General features: G+C 38.5%; 1 protein-coding gene across 1 annotated transcript; it reads left to right on the forward strand.

The window, feature by feature from the left end:
* Positions 1-6408: 6408 nt before the first annotated feature.
* LOC104590111 (TLD-domain containing nucleolar protein) lies at positions 6409-26491 on the forward strand. The gene is made up of 7 exons (XM_010248648.3): positions 6409-6779; positions 7768-8379; positions 22026-22213; positions 24179-24417; positions 24554-24753; positions 25911-26036; positions 26142-26491. The coding sequence occupies exons 1-7, from the start codon at positions 6627-6629 to the stop codon at positions 26238-26240; spliced, it is 1617 nt and encodes a 538-aa protein (XP_010246950.1). The 5' UTR covers positions 6409-6626; the 3' UTR covers positions 26241-26491.
* Positions 26492-27084: the final 593 nt, after the last annotated feature.

A 27084-nucleotide genomic window follows, 5' to 3' on the forward strand; every position in this document is an offset into this window, starting at 1 on the left:
AAGTCTTGAGGATCACGAAAAAGTTTTGTCTTTATAGGGATATAATCTTGAATCAATCTGCAGATAAATAATTGGCATGTAGGGGGACAAGAAAGTTTCTAGATTGACTTAATGCAAGATTTAACTTGATCAGGAAGAGTAGGAAGAGTCGTTCGGATCAAGTCATAGTAGGCTGTTGAGGTTTTGAATTTCCCTGCAGGATGTTTAGTCCAAATCCACTGAATGGTTGAATTAGCTGGTAAGATGGGGGTATTTAAAATTTGAGACACTTGATGATAATCAAATTGATTTTGGATAATTGAGGGATTCCACTGACCATTTACTATGAGATCTGAAAAGGTAGTGTTTTTTAAATGATCAGGGATAGGTTGAGTAATCGCATGGAAATGATGAGAATCTTGGATCCAAGGAATGTGGGCCACATTTTCTATGGAGGAATTGGAAACTAGAAAACCTACCTCTGATGATAAAGATTGTAATTTAGGAGCAACAAATTTCCAAAAATAGGAGCTAGGATGGGGAATTTTGTAAGGAAAATTTATATTTCCTGGTAGGTATTTAGATTTCCATATTTGTGCCCACCACTTTTGATGATTAGTAAGGAATCTCCAGGATAATTTTTTGAGAAGGACAAAATTAATGAGATTGGTTTGTCGAAAACCCAAACCACCAGCTAATCTAGGTATGGTTAAGTTACTCCAAGAAGTCCAATGGTAGGGATGGGGATTTTTTTCTGATTTGTTCCACCGAAAGTTTTTTATGATTTGATATATTTCAAAAATGGTTTTCTTTGGGTAATTGAGCTACAGACATAGAGTGATTTGGAATTGATTGAAGGACTGATTGAATTAGGACTCTTTGAACTACTTGACTATGGTGGAAGTTTTCCACTTGTTAAGCTTATTTCTAAGGTTATCCAAGAGGAAAGAGAATTGAGAATTCTTATTTCTTCCCCAGATTAAAGGTAGCCCCAAGTATTTAGATTTTCCAAGTAAGGGTTTCATTTGGAGTTGTCTTCGAATCATACGTTCGTGTCTAGGATGGGTATTCTTACTAAAATAAATTCTAGATTTGTCCAAATTAACTAATTAACTTGAGAGATTGGAATTGTAGAAGGAGATTTTTAAAAGATTCAAGCTCATCCCTGTGACTTCTCAAGAAAAGGAGAATATCATCAGCAAAAAGAAGATGAAAAATAATAGGAGCCCTGGGTGAAATCTTCACTCCTTGAAGATGGTTATTAATTTCTGCCTTGGAAATCATACGACTAAAGTATTACATTGCAATGATGAAAAGATAAGGAGATAGGGGGTCTCCTTGACGAATACCTCTAGTGGGTGAAAATTTGCCTTCTGGTGTACCATTAACGAGGACAAAATAAGAGACAATGGAAATACACTCATGAATGATTTGATAGAATTCTAGACAAAAACCTAGGGTTTTAAGGATTTCAAGAAGAAAGGACCATTCAAGATGATCATAGGCTTTTGCTATGTCTGATTTAATGGCTACATAGTTTATAACTTTCTGGTGATATTTTAAATAATGGAACATCTCATGTGCAATAATCGAATTATCCATCATTTGACGTCCAGTGATAAATGCAGATTGATTAGGAGAAATGCATTTATCTAGGATGGTACGGAGTCTAGTAGCCAAAATTTTTTAAAGCACCTTGAATAGCACATTACAAAGACTAATTGGATGATAATCCTGAACTGTGGTACAATTTTCCTTTTTTAGGATTAGGCAGATAAAAGTGTGATTGAGACACTTCAAAAGTTTCCTATTTTGAAAGAATTCTTTGGCAAAAGTTATGATATCATCTTGCATCACATCCCAAAATTCTTTATAGATTAAAGCCGGCATACCATCTAGACCAGGAGATTTTAAGCTTCCTATATTAAAAAGAGCTGATTTGATCTCTTCATCAGAAGGTATAGTAGTGAGCATTTGATTATCATCTTCTATTATGATGGGTTGGAAAAGATCAGAAATCGGATCCATATTAGAGGAGGGTAAATGGGTAAATAAGTCCGCAAAATAGTCAGTTAAGGTATTAGCAATGTCCTTATGGTCAGTAACCCATACCCTTGATTATTTCGGATTCCTTTGATCTCATTTATTCTCTAGCGACAAATTGTACTCTTATGGAAGTAATTAGTATTTCTATCTCCTAGATTTAGCCAAAGTTGTCGGGATCTTTGTCTACAAAAGTTCTCTAATTGAGCTAGAGTCCATATTTTTTATAGAGGGAATTCAAAGTCACCTAATCCCAAGGGGTAGTCTACCCACAGTGAATAATTTGGGACTCCAATTGATGTAACAAATGATGAGGATCAGAAAACTTGTTTTTTCTCCAAGCAATAAGTTTTTTCTTAATCTAATCCATTTTTGAAGATATCCTAAAAGCCGCATGTCCAGAAACTAGATAATTCCATCCATTCAGAATTTCTGGTTTACAAGATTCATCTAAGAGCTATATCTTAAAAAATTTGAATGGTTTCGGGTGCTGGTTTGTCCTTGGAGAAGTATCAAGAAGTAAAGGGTTGTGATCAGATCCCCAATGGGCAGAAATATTGAGGCTAGCATGAGGAAAGGCTGAGAGCCAATCAGGACTAGCTAGAGCTCGATCTAGAGTTCTATTAATTAGACCTATGGAACGTTTATTAGACCAATTGGTTCTACCACCTTGAATGTAGAGTTCCATCAGATGATGATCTAAGATTAAGGTACGGTATTGGGTAAAAGCTAGTTTCATAGGTTTGCCAGATGGAGAAGGATCCTGAATAGTGATATGATTTGCCTCATTGAAATCTCCAATAAGTAAAAAAGGAAGATTAGCACTTTGAAGTTGATGATTTAAATGTAACCAAAAAGTGTTGCGGTGGGCTTTAACTGAAGGTCCATAGATAAAACCAAGCAGCCAACTGTTTAAAGTAGGTACAAAATTTAGGTTTAGAAGAACATACCTCGGATGACTCAAAAAGATGGAAACAAAAAAACCATTTTTCCAGAAGATGACTAGTCCTCCTGCTCGACCTTTAGGAGGAATTAAATAAGTGTTAGAAAAATGAGAAATGTCAACAAGTTTTTGCATTTTTTAGTAGGGATTTTGGTTTCACAAAGAAAAATAAAGTCAGGATTAAAGTTCTTGATCAAAACCCCTAATCCTTGAACTACCTTGGGATGCTCAGCCCCACAGCAGTTCCAACTTAGGGTTAACATTGGCCAGCGTGTGGCTATTGGAGGCTAGCCACCACTGCCTTTGTCAGAGAAAGCTTAAAAAGAAGAAACGAAGAATACTGACCGTATTTAAAGTATGTTCTGGATTTTCTTCCCTTGGAAGCAAAGTAGAAGGATGAACTGTCATAGCCGTCTCAGTGTCCAGATCTAGTTCGATGACCTAAGATATGTTCTATTTGGTTGCTATGGGAAGATTCAGGTTGGTCATAAATCGGGAGCTTAGGAGATGTTTCAATTTCCAATTGTTGAAGGAGGTCTACTAGAGGTCATTTTCCTTGAGAAGAGGAAAGATCCAAAGAAAAAGAAGTGGGAAACAATCTGGTTAACAAGTGTTGAGTGTGTTCAGCAAGGTGAAAAGTATCTGCAGAAATTCACAGAGTAAATGAACTGGTAGAGTGGGATGAGGAAGGATCAAAAGAACTAATTCGGGCTAAGGTAGTATCTGTGGACTAGGAAGTACGAGGTGAGGAGGAATAGGTGGAGTAGGAATTGCAGTGTTGGAGTTTGAAGTGGGGTTTGGCAGAACTAGAGAATGGATAAAAGAATAGAAAGATGGTCGATGCCAGTTCCTACACATAAGAGTTTCAGCACTAAGCCAAGGACCAGGCAAATGCATGTGTCTCTGGTTAAAATACTGCTCATAAGATTGTCCAAAAACATGAGGAATCGGTTGAGAATAGCGTCGAAAGTAATGGCCAACACGTCCACAGATAAAACAAGTAGTTGGGAGGTCTTCATACCAATAGACTACCCAATGAATAGGACTGTAAAAACAACCTACTTTCAAAGGTTGATCAATGGTAACTAGGACTTTCACTCGTATGTAGTTTTGAAGGACTGTAATATTGCGAGTAGGTCCAATCCTTTCAAAGAGGGGACGATCGATAGCTTCTGAAAGGATTTCATAGGGTAGATCATGTAGTTGGACCCAAAGTTCAATCTAGTTCAGGCGCCATTCGTATTGGGGCCTACCAAGAACCCAAGGTTTGAGGATAATCCATTGACCGTTAAGGATCCAGGGTCCATTATCTCGACATTAACAAAGTCATTTTCATATATGAATCTTAACCGAAAATGGCCACACTGAAAGGGAGCTATTAGGAGATAGTCAGGATTTAGGTTCCAAAGTGAGTAGAGACCTTCCTCGAGTTTAGAAAATTGGTCAGTGAGTCTTGGGAATAAACGACAGATAAAGGAGAAGTTCCAGTTTTCATGGAGGTTCGGAGGAAGATGAGGCTGAATATCCACCAGTTCTATCCCTGGCAAGGTTTTTGCTTGGAGCATATTGCAAAAGGCTTTGTTTAGGGCATCTTTGTCTTCCATTGAACCGGAAAAAGCAAGAAGCAAAGGAAGAAGAAAGGAAGAAGAAAGGCTGGGATAGAGGAATACAGACGAGAAGAAGAAGGGAAGAAGAAATACGGATAGAGGAAATGTCACTTAATTCATTGTAATAATAATAATAAGTGGTAAAGCAAGGGCGGCGTGGAGTGAAAATAGAGTGATACTCAAGTGCAAAAAGATTGACAATAAGGACTACTGTTAGATTGAAAAGTTCGATAAATTAGTTAGGATAAAACTAGGCAAAGAAAATTAATAGCATGTAACTATGAAAGTTTAGATTAAGTAGAAAATAATAGCAAGGAGATACTCCTTGAAAAATTCGTAGAGCTCGGCTCTCTGATAGTTGAATAAACTGCCAAGTTTACATGTGAAGTTGAAATGTGATTGTGTTTACGTCCTCACATGCATAGCCTTCATGTTGTTTGAGCTCGACTTCTTTCGCTTCTAGTTCTTGTTGGTGCAACAATTCCTTCAAAAGTTACCATATGTATATTCAAGTGCATGGTATACATCGGTACTCCGGTGCATTTCTCCCTCTAAGTCAGAATGAATATGTTTTCAACCCTCTCTTTAAAATTCAAGGTGGATTTCCCGTGCAAATCTCCACAATCACTTGTTCTAATTCTACATATTGATCATTTTGAACTAAAAAAAAAGCTTTTTGGTGGAATATTTACATTATGTATAATATCTTGACTCTCAATAGTTACATAAAGGTCTATATAACATAGAAATTTTGTCTAAGTGTAAAAGTTGAGGAGGGTCTTTGTTGCATATTAAAGTACAAGGCTGACCCATAATAAGGGCACTCGTGTAATTTGAGTTCACATCTCCGCCCCACAAGGAGCTTCCCTACAATGCCCCATAGCACATTCCCATCGTGTATTGAGAACATCTCCCGATGATGACATCATTGGAACTAATACTATCATTGGGAGATGTTCCCAGTACATGACGGGAATGTGCTATGGGGCATTGTTGGGCGGCTCCTTGTGGGGCAGAGATATGATCTCGTGTAATTTACCCAAAAAAATCTAGGGATAATGACTGATCAGTCTAGGTCAAAATTTTTTAGCCCCACTCAGGGGGATGAATCCTGACCATGAATTGATGTGAAATTCACGGGCAAGATGCGGTTTATAGGGGGGCTACTAGTAGACTATGGGGGGTTATCATTCGGAATTCTGCATTGGATTACAATGTACTTAACCCAAAAATCTAATTTATTATTATATTTTTTTTTGTATTGAAATTTATTATTGTATCTTCCAATGCCATTATTGTATCTCCCTGCTATTATTATATCTTCAAAAACCTGTGCTCACGAATTCACATCTGCACCCCACTAAGGGCGCCCCACAACATATCCCAATGGTTTATTGAAGACATCTTTTACTCACAATTTCAGAAAATATTCTTAATGCACGCTAGGATGTGATCGGATCTGCTCCTCACACAGGACGCCTCACACCGACCTCACACGCACATCCTACCATGCATTGGGAACATCTCCCGCACTTATAAGTAATATAGTCACAGGAGATGTTCCCAATGCATGGTGGATGTGCCTGTGAGGTGCCATTGTGTGAGGAGCAGATCCTGTTCCCGCTGAGATGTGCATGGAGTTCGTGGGGGCGCAGGTGTGATCTCACACCGTTTGAACATATTTTTCCAATTTTGCATTGGGAATATTTTCCAACCCCATGAAATAAATGAAACGGGATTTGCTGCTCACAAATGGAGCGCCTTACAGGCACATCCACCGTGCATTGGAAACATCTAGCGTGAATAATAACTTAGTACAGAAGATGTTATCAATGCATAGTAGGATGTGCGTATGAGGTCGGTGTGAAACACCCTGTGTAAGGAGCAGATGCGGTATCGAAATAAAGCACATAACTACGAGATATTCCAAATTTCCAAGCTGTAAAGGCTGTTCGGACGGGCGTTGCACTGACCCAAGCCGAATACTTCTCTGGCCGAACCTCTGTAAACTCCACAGATACAACAGTTGTGAGACACAGAGGGAGGGAGGGAACATGGGCGCTTCGTCATCCACAGAGCAGATCCCAAAGGAGCAACAAGAGATTGAAAACCAAGCAGCTTCCACGGGAGCTCTTCCGATGCTTCGAAACGCGTTCTCTAAGCTCTCCAATCCTCAAACACAAACTATCCCGCTCAAATCTCTGCAGGTAGAAACTTCATCCTTCTTTTCCTATTTATTTCTCGGAAATCCCGAATTCCTCCTTAAACTTACAAGTTCGTTATCAATGGCCGTTGAATTATACGAAATGAAGGAAGGTCTTAATATATAATTTGCGCCCCCCCCCTTCCAAGTCCACCTTTCTTTGAATTTCTGTTCGTTAACGAATTTGATGGATTAGGAGCTGAATATCATTCTTTCCGATTGTTAAATAAACACGGTTGATAATTTACACAGACGGAAGTGGATTTTCTCCTGAAGAGTAAAAATTATCAACGAATTACTTTATTCAATTTAAAGATTCTTTGCGATGATCCCTTGTTTGTTTATGAGAGTGGGTTTATCAATCAGCACTATGCTGTGTTTCTCTGATTTCTATAGTAGATTGTGAGATGGTTCATTTGGTCCCTGGGAAGGAGACCCTCTGTTACGTACCCGATCAATACGACAAAAGCCTTGGATTTATGTAACACGTCAAACGAAAACTGTTTAACTTTCAGGACCATAAAGCTCCAGGTAGATCTTTCCGAGATGATTCACTTTTCTCCAGCAAACACTCTTGGAACGTACTTGAAGAATGAACGTGGGCTATGATGCAAGATATTACGTAGTCAACCAATACGCCAAAGGTCCTAGAACTATGAAATGCGACAAGCCAAACCGTTTAACTTCAAGACAATAGCACCATCACGGTTCCCATTCTATAATGCTGATAATTTGTGGCTTTCTCGGTTCATTCTTATAACTGAACTGATTATTTCTTTTGCTCAAGCAAATGCATTTGTGACTTTAGGTTCTTTTACTGCAATCTAGTAGTAGTTTTCATCGGATGAATTATTTTCATGCTTGTTTGCTGTTAATTTACAAGGTTTCCCTCGTACATGTTTCTTTTATCTTGACAACTCTCACTGGGAAATCAGTTCTCAGCTTTTACTTCCGTACTATCCTTACATATTTCTGACCTTTTGGTCCTTCAGGATTGTTTAACTGTGGTCATCACAAATCCAATAAATGAAGCATCTCCAGTGCCTGAATGCTTTCCAAGGCTAGTTGGTCATTTAGGTACCTCCATAGTTGACCTTTTCTTCAGGGCTGATAAAGGAGGAGTTCATTGGGTTGAGTTTTTGAGAGGTTATATTAGGTGCTGCGATAGGATGTCAGCCTCAATGTCACTTAATACTTTGTACAGGTTGTATGCTGTAACAAGTGCAAAAGCTGGCCATCCATCAAAGTTAGAATTTGAATCTGATGAAACTGATGGTAAAATAAGTGGCTCTCTTGTGTCTGCCGATGTGCTCATGCTTCTCTGGATATGTTGGATTATGTTTCAGAGTTCAAGATATCTAAAGTCTTCCAAGGGACAAGCAAAAATAGATCTTCCAGATATAAAGCATCTAATATTATCAGCAGTCACGTCATGTGCAGAACTTGGCAATGACTTAAATATATGGGACTGTAGCATTTCAAGCTTGGAATTTGAGCTTCCTGCAGGAAAGTTTCATATGTGGGCCTTGAAAACAGTTCCAAACCTTGTACAATGCTTCAACCAATTTGTCCACAACAGGCTTCAAAGATGTGTTTTATTGGAGGTACCATATTTCCTCAGTAAATTTAGTATATTCTTTATGGTGCTATCTATTCTCACCACTAAATCAAAGTTCTAGCACTCTTTTTTAATCTGTCGTCATATAAGCGTCTTTAATAAATTTTATCTTCTTTTTTTCAAAACTTGATCAAGAGAAGGGAGATTCTTTGAAATAGGATATTTTCTTAGATTTCATCTAAAATCTTGAAATTTTGAAGAAATAAAAAAAAGGGTCTTGGAGCAGGTTGTAGCCTATCTTGTAAGAAAATGTATCAGCTATACAGGAAGGATTTTCCATTTTCTAAAATTTGACCACAACATGTACAATGTTGTCCTACATTTCAGAGACTTATCAAAACCTTTCCATTTTATAAATAAAACGTATTTTGTCATATATCTTGATTTGTGAATTCATACTATTTATAAGATGTGTCATATGTATCAGCTTATTTATGCAAACCCTTTTTTCTGTATAAGAAAGAAAGATTTACCTATTTTTGGTAGCATCTGTTTTCCAATGTTAGTCATTTCAAACACTTCATATCAGTATCAGGCTGCACCAATACATGTTTTGATGGTCTTGTGCATAGTTTCAATTATCAGCCAAACAACCATGAATAAAAACATTTGTCTTGGAAACCTTCAAATTGTTTCTACCAGCAAGGTGCCAACCAGCTGGTTGGTAAGGTTTCCTGCTGGTCATAGCGGAGATTTGGGATCGAAACCCACCTGCACCTGGGTTGGGGGATGGGCTACCCCCCGTTGTGTAGCCCTTCAAAAGAAATAAAAAAAAAGTGTGCCATATCATGTGGATGCATAAGTTTTTATTGTAAATTCCATATCCAAAACCTTTTCTAGCTGTATTCATGCTGTATCCGGTAACATAGTTCCACAACAAACCAATCATGTTCCTTTGTTCCTATTAATTAGGAGTTAGTGCATTCACAATTAGATTTTCCTTTCTCTTCATTATATATCAAGAATGTAGTTCAAATTTATCTTCATCTTTTTTCAGTTGCTGCTTTCTTCAATTTTATGCAACATGTTCTTTATAAAACCCACTCCTAGTGATAAAGTTCAGATCTATATACCCGTTAATTTTAGAATAATAGAGAAGAAAAGATAAAAAGAGAGAGGGAGAGAAGAGAGAGGAAGAGAGGAGAAGAGTGAAGAGAGGGAGAGAAGAAAGAAAGGCTGGTTTGAACTAGAGAGAAAAATCTACACTCTCTAGTTGGCCATGCTATATTTATAGCTTTCTATGTCAAAAACAAATTGACTCTTGTGCCCCTACTTAAGTATGAGACACATCACTTAACTCAACATTACACCTCATACTAAACATAAACAAAAAGACTAATCTGCCCCTATATAATCGACACTAACACTCCCCCTCAAGCTGGTGAGTATATATCATATAATCCCAACTTGTTACATATGTAGTCCACTCTCGCCCGACTCAACCCTTTGGTGAACAGATTTGCCCATTGACTTCCTGTGTTAACATATGATGTACTTATTACTCCACTAAGAACCTTCTCTCTCACAAAGTGACAATCAACTTCTATGTGTTTTGTTTTCTCATAAAAAAACTGGATTAGAGGAGATGTGGGCTGCAGCTTGGTTGTCGCAATAAAGCTCATCGGTGTGTTAATTGAGTACCCCATCTCCTGTAGAAGATTTTTCAACCACACCAATTCACAAGTTGTATGTGCCATGGCTCTGTATTCAGCTTCTGCATTGCTTCTTGCCACCACTGCTTGTGCAGAAGTTGGGGTGTAAATTAAAAGATCCAAATGATCTAAAAGTGTTCCTTCAAAAAAAGAGAGAAGAAGTTAAGGCCAAAAGGAGAAAATTGAGTGAGGCTGAAAGACTGTTGAAGGATGTGGAAGGAGAGAAAAGCCTTGGTGCTAGAAGGGAAAGGAGAAAAGGAAATAAGTGAGGGCGATAGGGTTGAGGGGTGGAGAACAGAGTTAAATGAAGATCATAAGTTGGAATGCTAGAGACCTGGGGAGTGCAAGGAAGAGAGCAGTAATAAAAGAGACAATCAAGAAAATAGATCTAGATGTGGTACTGTTGCAAGAAACTAAAAGAGTAGAATTTGACATTAAGTGGGCAAGGAGTGTATGGAAAGGTAGGGGGATTAGTTGGGTAGCCTTACCTTCCTGGGGGTTTGTAGGGGGTGTTGTGACAATGTGGAAGGATGAGGTATTGGTAGGTATGGAGGAATTAATAAAACAATTTCCAGTCTCATTGAAGTTTAGGCAAGTGGAGGATGGATTTGAATGGGTCTTAACCAACGTGTGTGGGCCGAATGACTACAGAGATAGGAGGAATTTATGGGATGAACTGGCTAACATAAGGGGATTGTGGGATGGGCCATGGTGCTTGGGAGGTGACTTTAATGTAATCAGATTCTTGGAAGAAACAAATAGCCCTACGCAGAGACCAACCACGAGTATGAGGAGATTTAATCAATTTATTGATGCCTATGAACTTAAAGAGATCCCATTATCACAAAGGTGTTTTACATGGTCCAACCCAAGCTAGCCTAATTTGTTCTAAGCTGGACAGATTCTTATTTTCAAATGATTGGGAAGAACATTGGGGGAATTTGAACTCTAGAGCACTTCCAAGGGTGACCTCCAACCATTGGCCTATTGTAATTTGTAAGGAGGTGAAAAATGCAGGCCTTGCACCATTTAGATTTGAAAGCATGTGGCTAGGACACCTAGGATTCATTAAGAAAGTTAAAGAGGTGGTTGGAGAGCAATCCAACAATGGAATGGAGTGGGATGCGGTTTCACGAAAAGCTCCAATTTTTGAAAGTCAGAATCAAGGAATGGAATCGTTTAGAGTTTAGGAGATTGGAGGAAAGGAAGCAGAATGTGATTGTACAAATTGAAGTATTGGATAGCAAATAAGGGAGGGGATGCCTAACAGAAGAGGATAAGGGACAAAGATGGAGATTGCGCAAACAACTAGAGGACTATCTTCTTTAGGAGGAAATAAGTTGGAGGCAAAAGTCAAGATGCAAGTGGTTAAAAGAGGGGATAGGAATACAAAATTTTTTCATGCTATGGCAAGTGGAAGAAGGAGAAGGAATACTATTTCAAGTTTGGAGATTGAAGGGGCAACAATTTCCAATCAAAGAGAGATTGCAGGGGCATTTGCAAATCATTTTAGGTCTATATTTAGATGACCTTTAAATAATAGGGTGTGGCTCGAGGGGTTGGAATGGCCAACACTGAAGCTAGAAGATAGGGAGTGGCTGGAAAAAAATTTGAATTGGAAGAGATAAAGGAGGCAGTATTCTCTATGTATAGATCAAAGGCACCGGGCCCAGATGGTTTCATGATGGCCTTTTATCAAAATTGTTGGGAGATACTAAAAGAGGACCTAAGGCTGGTATTTGATGAATTCCATACTAGAGGAGTGATAATTCCACCTTCATTGCCTTGATACCTAAGAAAAGTGATGCAAACCATCCAAAGGACTACAAGCCAATTAGCATAGTTAATAGCTTGTATAAGATCATCACTAAGGTGCTATCTATTAGAATTAGGAAGGTGCTCCCAGAAATCATAGCAAATAACCAAGGAGCTTTTGTGAAGGGGAGGCAGATAATAGATCAGATACTTATAGCAAATGAGAGTTTGGAGGACTTTAAGAGATCCAGGAAAAAAGGGGTGGTTTGCAAATTGGACTTGGAAAAGGCTTATGATTTGGTTGATTGGTCTTTCCTATTGGAGGTGATGATCAATTTTGGGTTTGGAGTATGGTGCAAATGGGTGATAGGCTGCATTAGGAACTACCATTACTTCATTTTGGTGAATGGGACAGTAGTGGACTATTTTCCAGCGTTGAGAGGGATTAGACAAGGAGACCCCCTTTCCCCTTTCTTGTTTACACTGGTCGCGGAAGTGTTGGGGAGATTAATCTTCAAAGAAGATTCTAGGGATTTAATAAGGGGATGGAGAGTTAGAAGAGAGAATATACCGGTAACACACTTGTAATTTGCAGATGACACAATTCTTTTCTGTGAAGGAGGGGATCTCAATAGGATCAGAAACTTGAAGCTCACTATACAACTTTTTCAGCAAATGTCAAACCTAAAAGTGAATTTTGAAAAAAGTTGTATAGTTGGAGTCAATATGGGGGTAGGGGAGGTTGGTGAGTGTGCAGACATTTTGGGGTGTGTAGTATCTAATTGGCCCTGAAACTACCTTGGTTTGCCATTGGGAGATAATCCTCAGAGAGATGAATTTTGTGTTCTGGTTATGGAAAGGTTTGAAAAGAGACTTGCGAAATGGAAGAAAAACTATTTGTCTCTTGGAGGGAAAATCACCTTAATTAGGTCCACATTAGCTAACCTTCCTGTCTATTTTTTGTCAGTCTTTAAGATTCCGGTAAGGGTGGCTAGCAGGTTAGAAAAACTTATGAGAGATTTTCTATGGGAGCCAGGGGAGGAGAAGGACCATAGGGCTAGGTGGGAGATGGTGTGTAGGAGTAAGAAGGAGGGTAGTTTGGGAAATGGAAATATAAGGAATAGGAACTTAGCATTATTAGGGAAATGGCTATGGAGATTTTCATTGGAGAAAGAAAAACTTTGGGTAAAGATAATGGGAAGTATTCATGGGGTGGTAGACAATAGATGGGACTCTGGGATTCTAGCAAGGACTACAAGAGAATCCCCTTGGAAAGCTATTCAAGCTACTTTGCACGTGTTCTCTCCTTGGATTAGGTATGACTTGCACTCAGATAACCTAATTAAATTCTGGGAACATGTTTGGGTTGGGGATTCCCCTTTGAAAGATCAATTTCCAACTATTTTTGCTATCTACCCTTAAAAATTAACTAGTTTCCTCCTTCCTTGTACCTTCTAACTCACCTTCTGGATTCGGTTGGAACCTGGGGTTGAGAAGAGATATAAGGGACACAGAATTAGGTTGTATTTCAGCTTTATTATCCATCCTTGAAGGGATTTTCCTAGAGCCAACAAAGGATGACAATAGAATTTGGACACTCACTCCCTCGGGCTCCTACACCTGTAGTGGACCTTCTGCCAAATACAGAACCAGTCCAATCAGCATCGGTGTATCCTTCTATTTCAAGTTTTCCTCCACTCTTGTATAGCAAGCCATGACCAGGAGTTCCCTTCAAATACCTTACAATCTTTAGAACTGCATCCCAATGTGGAACCTGAGGATTCTGCATAAACTGACTCACCACACTAACCACAAATGAAATATCTGGCCAAGTAATGGTTAGGTAGTTTAGCTTACCCACCGACCTTCTATACCTAACTGGATCTTCAAACTCCTCACTTGTATCACTACTCAACTTGATATTCAATTCCATGGGTGTTTCAGCTGGTTTGGCACCCAACAACCCTATCTCCTCCAATAGGTCAATGACATATTTCCTCGGGCACAAGTTAATACCATACTTGGACCTCGCTACCTCTATCCCTAAGAAATATCGTAGTTTACGAAGGTCCTTTGTCTGGAAGTGATCATGCAAAAAAGTCTTCAACCTATCAATCCTGAACCTGTCACTGCCAATAATAACAATATCATCTACATATACCACCAACAAAATCTTCCTAGCACTAGAATTATAGCTGAATACTAAATGATTGACCTGACACTGTTTCATGCCAAATTTCTTCACTACATTGAATCTTCCAAACCATGCACGAGGGGACTGTTTAAGTCCATAAATAGCTTTCTTGAGCTTACACACTTTACCATCCTCCCCCTGAGCAACAAACCCGAGTGGTTGCTCCATATACACCTCCTCAAGAAGATCACCATGCAAAAAAGCATTCTTAATATCAAGTTGAAACAAGGGCCAGTCATACATAGCAGCTAGAGAGATCAAAACACAAACAAAACCAATCTTGGCAACAGGAAAGAAAGTCTCTATGTAGTCAATGCCATATAACTGTGAATAATCCTTGGCAACCAATCGAGCTTTCAATCGCTCAACACTACCATCAGGCAAATACTTGATAGTGTATACTCACTTACATCCGACAACATGCTTACTAGGGGGAAGAGTGGTGAGATCCCACGAATGATTATGAGCCAAAGCAGAAAGTTCTTTCATCGCTTGACGTCACCTTGGAGAGATAAAGGCTTCTTGGACATCCTTAGGAACAGAAATAGAAGATAACAACAAAACAAACTGTCGATGGAAAGGGGAAAGGTGAGAAACAAAAACATAATTAGAGATAAGGGTACAACTATGTTTACTTTTCCGTCGATGATGAAGAAGATGGAGGAGCTGGTGCATGTCAATGCATATACACTTGCTTGATAGGTGGCCGTGTAGTGGGGAGTGGCACTGGAGGCAAAGACATAGTCGAAGCCATAGTTGTCAAGGCGACGCCTAGGCGACAAGGCACCCTTGGAGGCTTGCCTAGCCCAGTCACCAAGCAGTTTTGCATACTGTGTAATAAAATACTTTTATATTGTTATTTTTTTGAGATTATAATTATAAAATAAACATTATTAAAGAAAAATATTCATTTTTTGTGTTTATAAACTAATTTATTTTTATTACTTTCTTATTTGTTAGGGTTCAATCAACCTAAACATTGCTAACTGCTGTATTGAACCCTCATTGACTTCAAAATCTGAACCAATAAGGCAAGAACATAAAATTTTGTCTAATCAACACATTTCTTCTTCCACGTCTTCTTCTTCTTCTTCTTCTTCTTCTTCTTCTTCTTCCACCTTTTCTTTTCTTCTTTTCCTATAACAAAAATAGGGGTTCAGCCCCTATATTTTTTGAGTTTTCTTTCCTTTCTTCTTTTTCTTCTCATAAATATGTTGATTTTCTAGACTTAAACATGAAGTTTATAATTTTCTTATGAAAATTATGGATAGTTATTAAAGAAAGTTGGTTATGGGACCTAAGGAACTACCCTAGGATATGTAATCTTTACATAAAAAAAATCCATCCCTAGGCGACAAGGCGCCCCCTGTTGCCTAGCCTCGCCTTGGTGCCTTGGAAACTATGGTCGAAGCTAGAACAAGTGGAATGGGGTCCGCAACAAGGACTGGAAGTGGAAGAGTAGAAGAGACATCCGACCCAAAGAAGAACGGAACCGACTCAAAGAAGGTAACATCAAGACAAACAAAGCAACGTTGAGAAGTAGGATTATAATACTTGTACCCTTTCTGGGTCCTAGAATAGCCAAGGAAGACACACTTAGTAGATCGTGCATCTAATTTGTCTAGTCTAGGGCCAAGGTTATGAACAAAGCACACACCCAAAAACCCGAGGGGTGAGAGGAAAATGAGACAATGTAGGAAACAAAACAGAGAAGGGAGACTGACCATCAAGGATGGACATAGGCATTCAGTTAATAAGAAAGCAAGATGTAAGCATAGCATCACTCCAAAAACGTTTGGGTACATTCATATGGTGCAATAGGGACCAAGCAGTTTCCAAGAGGTGGTAGTTCTTCCTTTCAGCTACCCCATTTTGTTGAGGGGTGTAAGAGCAAGAGGTTTGATGAATAATACAATGTTCTAAATATTGTTGAAAGGGCGTATAAAAATATTCTCGGCCATTATTAGAACGTAGGATCTTAATATGAACACCAAATTGAGTGCGAATTTCAACATGAAACTTTTGGAAAATAGAAAATAATTCACTTTTTTCTTTCATAAGATGTGCTCTCACCGGTTCATATTCAGACTTCAATCCCACCAAAAATCTAGTCACATCAAGTTGCTCTCTCTATTGTTGCTGAATTTTGACATCAGATGTAAGGGGGTGATACACATTTAACTCATTCCTTAGATTCCTTGGACTAGCATAGTACTCCTCAAGACTCCGATTACCTTACTACAGATTAAAATACTCTTGATAGAGCTAATATACCCTAGTGTTATTGTCCTGCCCTAAATAAAACTTATTTGCATGATCCCAAATCTCCTTAGTTGTGTCTAAGAACATGAAGTTCACACTAATCTTAGGTTCCATGCTGTTCCATAACCATGTCATAATCTATGCATCTTCTTGTTCCCAATCATTGTACTCCTGAGAGTCAACTAGGGGTTTGTCTTCTCTCACATGCATTACTTTCTTCTTAGCTCTGAGAAACACTTCAACAGATTTGGCCCAAGGCACGCAATTCTCTCCATTCAGTTTGATGGAGGTCATTTGCATATTCAAGTAATCAGGGGGAATCATAACAGACTTGTGTTCACTACTATCTCCCATAGCTGCCCAATTTTTTTTTTCTTTTCTTTCTCACACTAATATGTTGCCCGAACTCACCAACAATCACCACACTGCACTCTTACAGCTGAATGATCACCCAAGGTTTAAAATGTCGATATTGGTGGAAATGTCGGTCATCCAAATATAAGAAACATGTCAGAAATATTGTAAAAATCAGAGATGAACATGGGAATCTGTTAGCTATGTTTTCAGGACCAATTGGGGAAGGAGATTCTTTGAGGGCTGAGATACTTGCAGCTCTTGAAGGGGTACGAAGAATCAAGGAGTTATCAATTAGTAAGCTGATCATTGAAGGAGACTCTGAAGTTGTGGTGAACTGGTTAAAAGAGGATAACTCAAGGATATGGAATTACAGCAATGAAAAAAGAAAATTTAAGTGGCTGACTAAGGATATTGAAATTCAGTACAAATGGGTAAAGAGAAGTGCAAACTCACTGGCAGATGGTTTAGCTAGGCAAGGGGTGAACAGAAACTCTTTATTTTGGGCCTTATTGTAATTGTATTTGATGCTCATTGATTGTTCTAGGGAGCTAAGATTGTTTAGCCCCCTTGCTTTGTAATTTTCTTAATATTAATTAATACATTTCACAGTTATTGATCAAAAAAAAAAAGAAAAGAAATATTGTAAAAATCATAGACATGGTGGAAACAGTGTAAAATATGCAAAACATGGAATCATATTTTATGAAATGATAAAAGAATTATAGGCACACCTTTTTAAATCACTATCTTGTTCTAAATCATTAAACAAAGCTAAGAAACTATGGTTATGGACAAAAGAATACATTCTGAAGTTGCCTTGTAAACCTTAAGATTCAAAGTTTCACAATAGAATGTGTTAAAGCAAAATTTAAACTCATAGAAAATGTAAATGATTGTAATAAATCAACCATATAATCTATTACACAAACAAAAAATTAATATTTAACTACATGTTTGAAATGAATATTGAGCTAGCTCAAGGTGGTTATCATGTAAGTTAGGCATAAAATAACATCATTACTTCACATATCTGGAAAATTGTCACCAACTTATGTTATAATACTCTTGGACTCCGCAAAGTACTGGTAGTATTCAACTGTTATGTTGATCCCAATAAAATTTCATGTCACTACCCATGGAAGTAGAAATGGAAATATGTTGTGTAAACTATCTCCACATAGTGCTGGTTGTGTTCATTGAGGAAATGTCGATTCCAGTAAAATTTCGTGTCTCTAACTATGGAAATGAAAATATGTTATGGAAATATTAGGGAAATTAGGGACATTTTAAACCATGCAATCACCACTGTTTCACTCTTACGGCTGACCATTGCTGAAACATTCACTATCACAGGTTTCCGCAATGGTAATCACCACTGTTCTCCACTTTCGGCACCACACAAGAAACCATCACACACAAAGATATCACACCAGCACTCCACATATCTGGTACTAGACCTTTGACCACCTATCTGAACCACACATCTGAACATAGATCACGAAACTACTGTAGCAACCCTCTTCGGTCCATCGGAGGGTTTCCTACCAGCCACCTGAAACCACCACACCACAATCAATCGGAGGCATTAAAACCTCCAGAAGTAAAAAACAACCACTCCTTTTCAGCCTTTTTGTCAAACTCCAAGAAACCTAAGAGAAATCTGCAAATACTCAACTAGGGTGCGCTGGAGACAACAGATCTGAACTGATCTAACCTCGCTCTGATACCATGATAAAGTTCAGATCTGTATACCCGTTAGTTTCAGAATAATAGAGAAAAAAAAGATAAAAAGAGGGAGGGAGAGAAGAGAGAGGAAGAGAGAGGAAGAGTGAAGAGAAGAAAGAAAGGCTGGTCGAACTAGAGAGAAAAATCTACACACTCTAGTTGGCCAGGTTATATTTATAGCTTTCTATATCAAAAACAAATTGACTCTTGTGCCCCTACTTAAGTATGGGACACATCACTTAACTCAACATTACACCTCATACTAACATAAACAAAAAGAATAATCTGCCCCTATATAATCGACACTAACACCTAGCATTAAATTTAATTTTGCTTAGTTTCTTTTTTGTTTAACTTATCACAATGGATTATGTCGGAAGCTTTTTCTTTTTTTTTTTATCAATAACAGAAGATTTCATTGAAGAATATCAAGGAAACAAAGGGAGGGGATAACCTCTCTTATCTCTCCCAACAAGAGACAAACAAAGCAGAAAAAAATTACCTTTAAATGTAATCAATGGACTTCCAGCTCAGACAAGTTTAAAGGAGTCTCTATAAACGACCTAAACAGGGATTCTGGCTTTTTCCTTTTCTCCTCCCCCCTTCACCCCTCTTCCCCATCAAAAGGGGCCCCTTACATAGGAGGGAAGGAACTTGGACCCTAAGTTTTGATGGAAGTGCCTCAGGCAACCCTGGACCTGCTGGCATTGGAGGAGTTTCAAGGGATGAAAATGGGAACACTTGCTGGGTATACAGTGGGCCAGTAGGTATAGCTGACTCCACAAAGGCAGAATTGATGGCTGCACTTACAGGAATCAGACTAATCAACAGACTAGGCATTCAGCATTGATCCATAGAGGAGACTCAGCAAACACCATAAAGTAGTTAGGAAGACAGGAAGCTGGGCCGTGGAGACACGGTCATTTTCTGACATAAGCAAGGGACCTGCTGGCAAATATAAACGTTCATCTGTGCTGGATTCCAAGGGATTTTGACGCTCTTGCAGATGGGTTAGCAAAGTTAGGTGCTCTTTTAGAAGTGCTGTACTGTGTGATAAGATCCCTCCTGTGTAACTTTCAGAGGTCTGATCCTCGTCTGTATGTTTTCTTTGTACACCCTCTTTGTGTACCCCTCTTTTTTCCTAATGAATTCAGTCAACTTTTCTCAAAAGAAAAAAAAAATGCAATTGAACCCAAAACAAAGCACCCCTATTTACCCCTTGTTTTGCTAACCCATCAGAAAAGGAGTTTGCACATCTCTTAACCCAATTTACTTTTACTTCCATGTCTTTCATCAGCCACTTAAACCAGCCCACCACCATCTTGGAGTCTCCTTCGGTGATCAACTTCCTTATATCTATCTCCTTAGCTCTCTATACACCTTCCAATGCCACCAAGATCTCAGCTCTTAGGGAGTCACCTACTTCAATTGGACCTGAGAACAAGGCAATTATTTTCCCATTCGCATCCCTGAAAATACCCCCAATACCCAAAGACCCCAGATTACCGATACTGCTTCCATCGAAATTCATCTTGTAAAGGCCGCTTGGGGACCAAACTGGAACTGAGACATCCTGACCCGGTGCTGAATAGGCAACTTCTTTCCACTTTTTTGACAGATCATCCATTGACATGTTGAATAGCTCCATAGATTTAAGCCAATCTACTAATCTGATAAAAATCACCTCCTCTAGATGGCCTCCTTGCTTCTCTCCTTGTGAATATTCTGGAATTTCTTTCTTCCCAAATGGTCCAGCTAACAGCAGCCCTTACACTTGCACATCTCCACATTAGTCTTACCTTTTCTTTGGCAATCCGAAGAAGGTAGGAGCAAAATCCACCTGCATCAAAAAAGGAAGAGAACCATTCCCAAAACCTTTAAGTTTTAACAAATGAGTAGGAGATCAATAAATGGTAGCAGTTCTCACCATCGACCTTACAAAGAATGCACCAATAAGAGGATAAACAACTCTTCTTTGAAGTAACTCACAGGTGTTGATTCTTTCAAGGCAAACAAGGAAATTGATCCCTTAATGGGGAGTCCCCAACCCACACGTGTTCCCAAAACTTAATACAATTCCTAGAGTGTAAGTCATACCTGATCCAAGGCAAGAGCAAGGGGTGGATGGCTTGGATAGATTTCTACGGGGATGTTCTTGTAGTCCTTGCTCTAATTCCAGTGTCCTAGCCATTTGCGCTAGTCTATGAATACTCACCACTACCTTGGCCCACAACTTTTCTTTCTCATTGGGAAGTCTCGATAGCCATTTTCTTAAGAGAGCCGAATTCCGCTTCTGCACATTCCCAATTCCCAATCCCCCAAACTTTTTGCTTCTACACACCACTTCCTACCTAACTCTATGATCTTTCTTTTTTCCTCCCCCAACTCCCAAAGAAAATCCCTCATTAGGTTCTCCAACTTCCTAGCTATTCCATTGGGAATTTTAAAAACTGACAAGAAATACACAGGTAAATTAGCTAGAGTGGATCTAATTAGGCTGCCTCTTCCTCCCATGGATAAATAATTTTGTTTTCAAGAGGCAAGTCTCTTTTGAAATCTTTCCACCACCGGGGTCCAAAAACTCTCATTCCCAAAGTTATCACCTAGAGGGGAGACCTAGGTATTTTAGAGGCCAACTAGAGATCGCACAACCCAAAATATCAGCACTTTGACACTTCCCCCTCCCCCATATTGATTCCAGCTATGCAACTTTTCCCAAAATTTACCTTTAAATTTGACATTTGCTCAAATAGTTGCACCGCAATTTTGAGGTTCCTAATCCACCCCAAGTCACCTCCATCACAAAAGAGGACTGTATCATCAACAAACTGTAAGTGAGTGATTGGTACCCCTTCTCTACCAATTCTTCATCCTCTTATTAAGTTTCTTGCTTCTGCTCTTGATGTCAATCTCCCCAGAACATGTGCTACTAAGGTGAATAGGAAAGGAGAGAGAGGGCCTCCTTGTCTAATACCCCTTAAGGCCAAGAAAATAATCCACTACTGTCCCATTCACCAATATAGAGTATTGACATGTCTTCAAACATCCCATCACCCATTTGCACCATCTTTCTCCAAACCCAAAGCAACCCATCACCTCTCTCAGGAAGGACCAATCCACCATATCATATGCTTTTTCTAAGTCAAGCTTGCAGGCCACTCCTTTCCTCCCTGACCTCCTCAAATCCTCCACACATTCATTGGCTATCAGTATTTAATCCACAATTTGCCTCCCTTGCACAAAGGCCCCTTGGTTGGAAGCAATAATGGTAGGAAGCTTAAACGAGTAAAATTACCATCTTCTGGGTGCTACTCTGCTTTCTAAACTTCAATATAATTCTTTTTGTCCTTTACAGTTAAAAATGCATTGGTGGTATCAAATGTTAACATTATGTAAAAGCTATTTATAAGCTGGTAGAATAGGACATTTGTGCCATTTGTTTATGGTTCCAGCAGTTTCCAATGATGCGATTTAACTTTCTCTTAGTTGCATATGTCTATGAATGAATTAGCTTGTTTTCTAATTTAATCTTCATGTGATCAAAGAGTTCATCTTATGTGTTCTGGGTCAGACTTCTTGTACCATGGTTATGTCAGTTCATTATAATTTTCCTGAAACCCTTGGATTTGGCTCTCTATTTTGAAGTTTTAAGATTTGTTATATGCTTTCTTTCTTGAATATGGGCAGGATAAGTTGGAGCCATCTAGTTATTCAGTTGGTGACATTTCATTGAGAGAGGTGTATGATAGACACCTATTGACATCTGGAAGAGCCTGGGCAATTTCTCTTACTCTGAGAAGCAATTTAAGTGAAGAGATTTTAAGACCATTCTTTCCTGGAAGTAATGATGAAACATTTGAAAACCTTATTTATCGGTGTGTTACCTTTATTTTAAGCCTGTCTAACTAAAGAAAAGAGTTGCTATCTTTCTACAAGTTATGACTGACATTCTTAAGGATGAAAACATACCTGAGAATGCTTATCACATTTTTTACTTGAATACCAATTCAATCTTGTGAATCCTCATTTTGTTTGTTGGATAGCCATATTGGTCAAGAATTTTTTGCGGAGAATATCCTCATGACAATGAATTGATAGTTACCTTTATCTCAAAAAAAGAAAAATCGTCATGACAATACTAATTTGCCTTTGGTATTCTTTTCTTTGTCTAGCATGTGGGGAATGACCTGCTGGTTTCTTCTGAATTTGATGTAGTAATTTAATTCTACAGCATGCAGTTTTACATTGAAACTCTTATAGTTGCATATAATATATATATATATATATATATATATATATATTATAAAGAATGTGAATTTTTCTACTAGAATGATAAAGATTAATGAAACGAAAATAATCTCTCGCTCAGAAAGAACTGATGTTGTTAATGAACAACCAAAGAAATGGAAAAATTATCTCTGATCAATTGATCATTTTGGTTTCACTCCTTCCATTTCCTTGGTGCATTTTGTGTACATTAATGTTTTAAAATGTGGAGGCTTGACACAAGGCATTCCACTACTTGGAGGCATGAGGCGTAGTCTCCTTTTATTAATAAAAGTTTCCGTTATTGATAAAAAAAAAGAAAAAAGGCATGAGGCGTAGTTCAGAACATAAGGGGTGTAAGCCTCCTGAATGCAAGGAGGCTTAAGCCTCCCTAAGAGGAGGGGGTGAGGAGGAAGAAGGGGGAGGAGGAGGAAGGGAATCTCATCTTTCTCTCTATTTTTTATTTGAATAAAGATCTTTTATATTAAGAAGAATGAAGATGAGGGTGGGCCTTGGCACAATGGTTGGGTTGCTACATTGTGACTTGGGTGACCAAGGTTCAAATCTTTGAAACAGCCTCTCTGTATGTGTAGGGGTAAGGCTGCGTACATCTGTCCCTTCCCAGACCCCGCATTGGTGGGAACCTCGTGCACTGGGCTGCTCCTTTTTTATAATATTAAGAAGAATGAAGATGTATAATACTAGTTGGAGGGGGGGGGGGATCTTGCTGAAGCAGAGGCGAGCGAGCAAATCCATTCTCTTTCTTTTATTTCCCTCCCCTTTCTTTTCCTTTCCCTTTCGTTTCTCTTTCTTTTTTTTGTCTTTTTGTATGAGGAGTGTGTGAGGCACACGAGGTGTATGCCTCTAGCACACCTCATGCAAAAGGCGAATGAGGCGTATTCATCAGAGGCATCAATGTCTCTGGCATACACACCTCAGGGCATTTTGGGAGTGCCTTACTTGGAGGTGTACCTCCACGTGTGCTTCCCACACCTTTTAAAACACTGGTATACATAGTATTCAATGGAGTGGCCAATTTGTTGATTTCAGTGACTTTGATGAAGAAAGAGGTAGTGGTAGGGAATTTTGTTTATATTAGGGGTTAAGGCACTGCATGTTGATATTGTTGTTTCATGATGCGGAGGTTAATTTGTTTCATTGTTTGATGTATTTTCTTGTTATTTTTGTGTGTTTCTCTGTTTTTAGGGGTTTGGAGGTGTTTAATGAGGGTTGTGTTGGAGTGTTTTCATTGCATTGACTACATCTAACATGGGCTTATATATCCCTTATTTCCTTTTTTTAATTGAATTTTATTTTACTATAAAAAAGTATTTGATTAACCTCTGAGGAACATTACTCAACACCAAGTGCAACTCTATTAAAACAATACCTTACAAACAAGGTGTGATCCCATAGGAAGACATGTCCAACTTTGTCCTGTGTCTTTTAATCAGTCCTACCATGACTGTAAGGCTTTGTTTACAGATATTCGCAACTTGATGTTGTTTACTAGCATTCCTGGTAATCTGAAGAATAATCTAAGAAATGTTTTTTGGTCTGCGATTTACATGCAGGTCATCTCTTCATGGGAAAGGGTTGAACCGATTCTGGTCAAATATTGAAGGTTATAATGGATCATTGCTTATGCTAGTCTGTGCTAGTTCTGGAGGTGCTCATGAGGGTATCACCAATGTTGGGAGATGGGTCATTGGTGTAGTCACTCAACAGGGCTTTGAAAACAAAGAGATTTTTTATGGTAGCTCTGGATATCTATATGCTATAAGCCCAATTTTCCAGGTCTTTTCACCTTCTGGTATGTGAAAACTATACACAGGGATACATGCATGCATTCATAGACATGCACACACACATGAGAGCATGCACATATTCACTTGCATTTGTATTTCTGCAACAAAATTTTGCTGAGCAGGGTTCTCAACTATTTACAGGGAAGGAAAAGAACTTCGTATACAGCCATTTGCTTCCCAGTGGTGGAGTGTATCAATCGAATCCAAAGCCTGTTGGTATTGCTTTTGGAGGAACCATTGAGAATGAGAGAATATTTATTGATGAAGATTTTTCTAGAGTTACTATTCGCCATCATGCAGTTGATAAGAGTTATCAACCTGGTTCGCTTGTCCCCAATCAGGTAGAACAGCAACATTACTGAATGGGTTATATTCAATATGAAATAAATCGAGTAATAACATGTCAATTTTTTCATCACAAAATCTAAAAACTAGGCTGGAAAGGGATGGGATTGAATTCAGATAGGGTTATATCCTAATCCAAGCCTATAAAAATCAGGGATTTCTGAATTCAATTTAATACCCAACAAATATGCGGAACATAGGTTGGAGTTTGATCCATTTATTTATTCCTGTTATTTTGATCTGAAACTCAGTAAACCTTTTCAAGATTAGCATAAATCTAAAAAATCAAACAAAACAAGAAGCCATGTATTGTGAAAAGGCAAAAATAGGATTATCCGAACCCCAAATCCCACCTAAGCCTAAAGAATTTTAAATTAAAATTCTATATAAAGGTATATATAACATAAACACACATTAAAATTAAATCAGAACCTAGTAGATGAAGCAATATCTAAATTCAACTCAATTAATAAACGGATCACATTTTCAAATCCAATCCAATCTGATTTAAATGGATATCTTAGTCCAACTTAAATGAATTGGGTTCAAATCCTAATCAGATCAAATGCATTCCATTAGCAGCCCCATTTAAAACAAGAGAAGTGGTCATTTTCAAATTGTGTAGTCATGGCATTGTAACACCTCTGTAACAAGACAGCCTTGGCATATTCCATAGATGCAGAAGTAGCATTGAATCATCATACACTAACCAATGCAAGTTCAATGGGGTGGTTTTGGTTGGTCGAAGTCTCAAACGTGAGAGTGGGTGTGTGTATAATACCGGAAGATCTCAAGTTTGAGTGTTTGACCATTCAAAATCACCCTGTGAATTTTGATTGGTGTACTCCTCAGTACAAGACATTAAGTGTAGGAGATCCATATACTTGTGCATCTCGTATATGAAAGAGCTGCGCTTTTGTAGGATCATTATTTTCTGTACGCTTGGCTTCTTTGTCTTGTTTGTAGCTTATACATGTGTATGCTTTCCAAATGATTGTCAAGTAGATATCTCTTTAGGATCTATTTTTAAATGTAAAAGGGTAAAACTGAAATATTTGAACCATATTTTTGCTCGTGTAGAAATTTCAACCCATTTTACACCTGAATTGATGCAACCTTTCTGATTGGAATTTTTATTTGATTGATGTATCAGGGATATCTACCTCTTGAAGCTTCAATTCTAGAGGTGGAAGTTTGGGGATTAAGTGGGCAAAAAGCCAAGGAAGAGCAGATTACATATAAGAAGAGAGAGCAACTCTTTACAGAGCAAAGACGCAAGGTAGGCTAGAAAACCAGTACCCCTGAACCCTAATTTGTCATTTGTTTAAAAGAGGGCATGAAGGTCAAATGAAACCAATTTTGTATTTATCTTCCTATTCTGCAGGTTGACTTGAAAACTTTTGCTAGTTGGGATGATTCACCAGAGAAGATGATGATGGATATGATGTCTGATCCCAATAGCGTACGGAGGGAAGACCGCTAATGAGGCTAAAGTTCAGATCTATTGTAAATAATTCCCTTGGTTCGGTGGAAGGGAATTTTGAAATTCCAGCCAGTTTAGGCTTCTGTAAATAAGTGTGTTAAATGTAATAGACAATAATGTACAAATTCAACGGTGAAAAGACCTATGTGGTAGTCACTGGATTCTGTATATGCTTGTTTGCCAGACAGCTCAGCTCTACCATGCTGTTCTAAATTTAAAGGACATCATAAGTAATGAGTTTGTGGGCAAAACAGTTAAAACAGGTAATTTATTCAGCAACCAGCTTTGAAATTGCAGGGACTATCTAGGAAGTACCCACCAATCGTTTAGGTGGTTCAAACTCTTTTATCATTGTTCTACCATTGTTTCTTTCTGGTCTCCAATTAAGATGGCGTATGCCTCAGATTCTTGGAGAGTTTGGTTGCCGTACTCCTGAATGAGGGAATCTTGTTAAAAGAGTGTTGAAGTGCTAGCTGAAAATTCAAATTGCTCACTGGCACTATATGAACCAAGGTTTTAAAACCGTCGTTGACTCAAATGGTCGAACCACTTAACCTGGAAACCGGTCAAGTTAGCGGTTCTGTTTCATCCATGAACCGCTTTCTTAAAAGATTGTTGAATTAGTCAAATAACCATCGACTCAGACAGTTGAACCATCAAACAGTTCAACCCGGGTGACGGTTTGCAGGTTGCTAAACTTAAAATAAACCGAAAAAATTACCAAAGTAGATTTTGCCCCAAACTCTTGATAGACCCATTTGACAACTTAGGGATTTTTCTCATTTTCTTCCTCTTACGGTCTGCAACAGTTCATTTCTCTCCAATTCTTTTCATGTTCTTCAAT

This window comes from Nelumbo nucifera, chromosome 6, assembly GCF_055504915.1.
Source record: "Nelumbo nucifera cultivar China Antique chromosome 6, China Antique-T2T, whole genome shotgun sequence".
In the NCBI taxonomy this organism is placed as follows: Eukaryota; Viridiplantae; Streptophyta; class Magnoliopsida; order Proteales; family Nelumbonaceae; genus Nelumbo; species Nelumbo nucifera.